This window comes from Bos indicus x Bos taurus, chromosome 18 (genome assembly GCF_003369695.1).
Source record: "Bos indicus x Bos taurus breed Angus x Brahman F1 hybrid chromosome 18, Bos_hybrid_MaternalHap_v2.0, whole genome shotgun sequence".
Taxonomy (NCBI): Eukaryota; Metazoa; Chordata; class Mammalia; order Artiodactyla; family Bovidae; genus Bos; species Bos indicus x Bos taurus.
Genome location: NC_040093.1, coordinates 30,024,731 through 30,027,312, shown reverse-complemented (window position 1 = coordinate 30,027,312; position 2,582 = coordinate 30,024,731). Strand labels below are relative to the sequence as shown.

Sequence of the window (2,582 nt, the reverse complement as noted above, 5' to 3'; positions counted from 1 at the left end):
ATTCTGTGATATACCAAAGTTTGTATAATGTCTGACCAAACCAGCTTGCTCATCAATGACTTCCATTATAGGCATTTTATTTAGTTGATGATACTTCTGAAGAAAATAAACATACTGCACACATTTAAAAAGTGTTTTTCATTTACCTTTGCATTAGCACTTAAAATACATGTTTCAAAATAATTTAAAATTATTCTAATATAACAGCAGCAAAATATAATTCTGCAATTACAAAAGAGCTAAAAGGGATCCACAAGTTAAGTTACTCTCATGTTTATAACTATGATTCTAAAGTAAATACTACTTCAAAGTGGCTCTGTTACCAGCTTTTTAGTTTTGGTTTAAAAACACACACAGACTTGCAGGGAGGTTTATAATGTTGTATTCCATGCACTGTTCTAAAAGGGTTCCTCAAGAGCCAACCAGCCCTTAAAACAGTACTCAGTCCACAAGGCCGTCAGAAAGTTAAATTAACTGGGATAAATAGGATTCCTACATTACATCAAAAGCATATGATATTCTGCAGCAACTGGGAGCATTTTCAGGATTGGCATGTTGTTTCTTTAGAACTAATTTCAACAGAAGAGTTTAAGAAGGTGGACAGGTACCACTATCAAGTGTATTTAAAAGTGACATGTTTATTTTGTGCTGATCTGACTTCCCTGAATGACCTAGCTAGTGAACTGGTCACCAGTAACTTGGTCACCAGGCAATCAAGCATGCAAGAAAGGAAGCCAGTATTCAAATTACCATGTTCTTGTCTGACCCAAACTATTTTCAGCATAAACATATAACCTCAATATGAGATGTCTAACTAAAGCAAGCACCACCAACAAGACCAAGATAGCATCTCCTCTTCTAAGGTTTAGGTTTTCCTCAGAATTCTTGATACAGGGAATAGCCCATACCAAGAGTCACTGCTCCCACAATAAAGCCTTGGGCTGCCACACGCATGTGGATCAGGTGAACAGACATTTTAGTATTTCCCCTGCTCTTCAATCTATATAATCCATGTGCAACAATTGCTGCAAAACCTGCCATTCCAATGGGGACAAATGGTGCCTCTCTAGCTTTTCGGATAAGTTTAGATCCCTGATCTTCATCATATGAAGAAAGAGAAATATCTGTGTCGCTTGACATAGTGATCGAAGAATCTTCAGACAACTTCAAGATGTTTCAGGTTCCTACCAGATTCTGATCCATTACAGAGTATTGAGTAGAGTTCTCTGTACTCTACAGTGGTTCTTATTAGTTATCTATTTTATGTATGCTATGCTAAGTCACTTCAGTCGTGTTCGACTCTGTGCGACCCCATAGACGGCAGCCCACCAGGCTCCCCCGTCCCTGGGATTCTCCAGGCAAGAACACTGGAGTGGGCTGCCATTTCCTTTTCCAATGCATGAAAGTGAAAAGTGAAAGTGAAGTCTCTCAGTCGTGTCCGACTCTTAGCGACCCCATGGATTGCAGCCTAACAGGCTCATCGGTCCATGGGATTTTCCACAAGAGTACTGGAGTGGGGTGCCATTGCCTTCTCCGATTTTATGTATAGTAGTGTGTATATGTCAATCTTAATCTTCCAGTTTACCCCTCGCCTCCTCCTACCTGGTAACCACAAGTTTGTTTTCAACATCTGTAATCTTATTTCTATTTCGTAGATAAGTTCATTTGTAGCCTTTTTTTTTTTTTTAGCCGAATATACATTCTTTCCAATATCCTTTAATGAGAATTCCTTGGTTATACATTCTCTCAGGTTTTGTTCGCCTGAAAAATGTTTGTTTTGTGCTCTTTCATAGACTGAATGAGTTATTTTCACCGAATAAAGAATTCTGGCCTGTCAGGTCTCTCCCACTCCCAGCTTCTGTTGTTGCCATTGATAAATCAGCTGTAATCTAAGCACACTGACTTTTTATTTGATTCTCCCTCTCTAGCCCGTATTTTCTGCAGTTTACTGTGTGTGTTTAAGGGTGTATTTCTTTCTTTTCCTCTTCTGTTTTCAATCCTGCTTGGAATTTCTTGGGATACTTAACCTCTGTGAATGGCATCTCTTACAAGTTCTGGAAAATTCTCACCCAGTATGTCTTCAAGTATTGCCTCTCTTCTCTTCTTTCTCCTCTCTTACCAGAACTCCTACTAATGATACACCACTCTTTTTCTGTGTCTCTTAAGCTTTTATTCCGTATTTTCTATCTTTTGGTCCCTCTGTGCTGTTTTCTGTTGTTTATTTCTAATCCACCTCCCAGTTCACAAGTTGTCCCTTTTGCTAAATCTAATCTTATGCATTTTATTTAAAAAAATTCATATTGAAATATAGTTGATTAATAATGCTGTGTTAATCTCAGGTGTAGAGCAAAGTGATTCAGTTATACATATGTATTTTTTTTCATTGCATTTTAAAATTTCAGTTATGTGATTTTGTATTTCTGGAAGTTCCATTTACTTCTTTCTCAAATTGGTTTGGTCACATTTTATAGTTTTCTACTTCCTGCAGATATTTTCAAGCTTGTCTTTTATTTCATTACACATAGTATGCATGATTGGCTTATAATCTGTCCGCTATCTGAAGTTGTTGTACATCCATGTCT

The 2,582-nt window shown here is 37.5% G+C and overlaps 1 protein-coding gene across 1 annotated transcript; it reads right to left on the bottom strand.

Annotated features, from left to right (window-relative positions):
- Nucleotides 1-876: 876 nt before the first annotated feature.
- On the bottom strand, nt 877-1,160 carry LOC113875768 (HIG1 domain family member 1A, mitochondrial). Its single transcript, XM_027514454.1, has one exon. It carries the CDS (start codon nt 1,138-1,140, stop codon nt 877-879), a length of 264 nt encoding a protein of 87 aa, XP_027370255.1. The 5' UTR covers nt 1,141-1,160.
- Nucleotides 1,161-2,582: the final 1,422 nt, after the last annotated feature.

Excerpts from the sequence above, each read along its gene's own strand:
- LOC113875768 (XM_027514454.1), bottom strand. The coding sequence starts at position 1,140 with ATGTCAAGCGACACAGATATTTCTCTTTCTTCATATGATGAAGATCAG.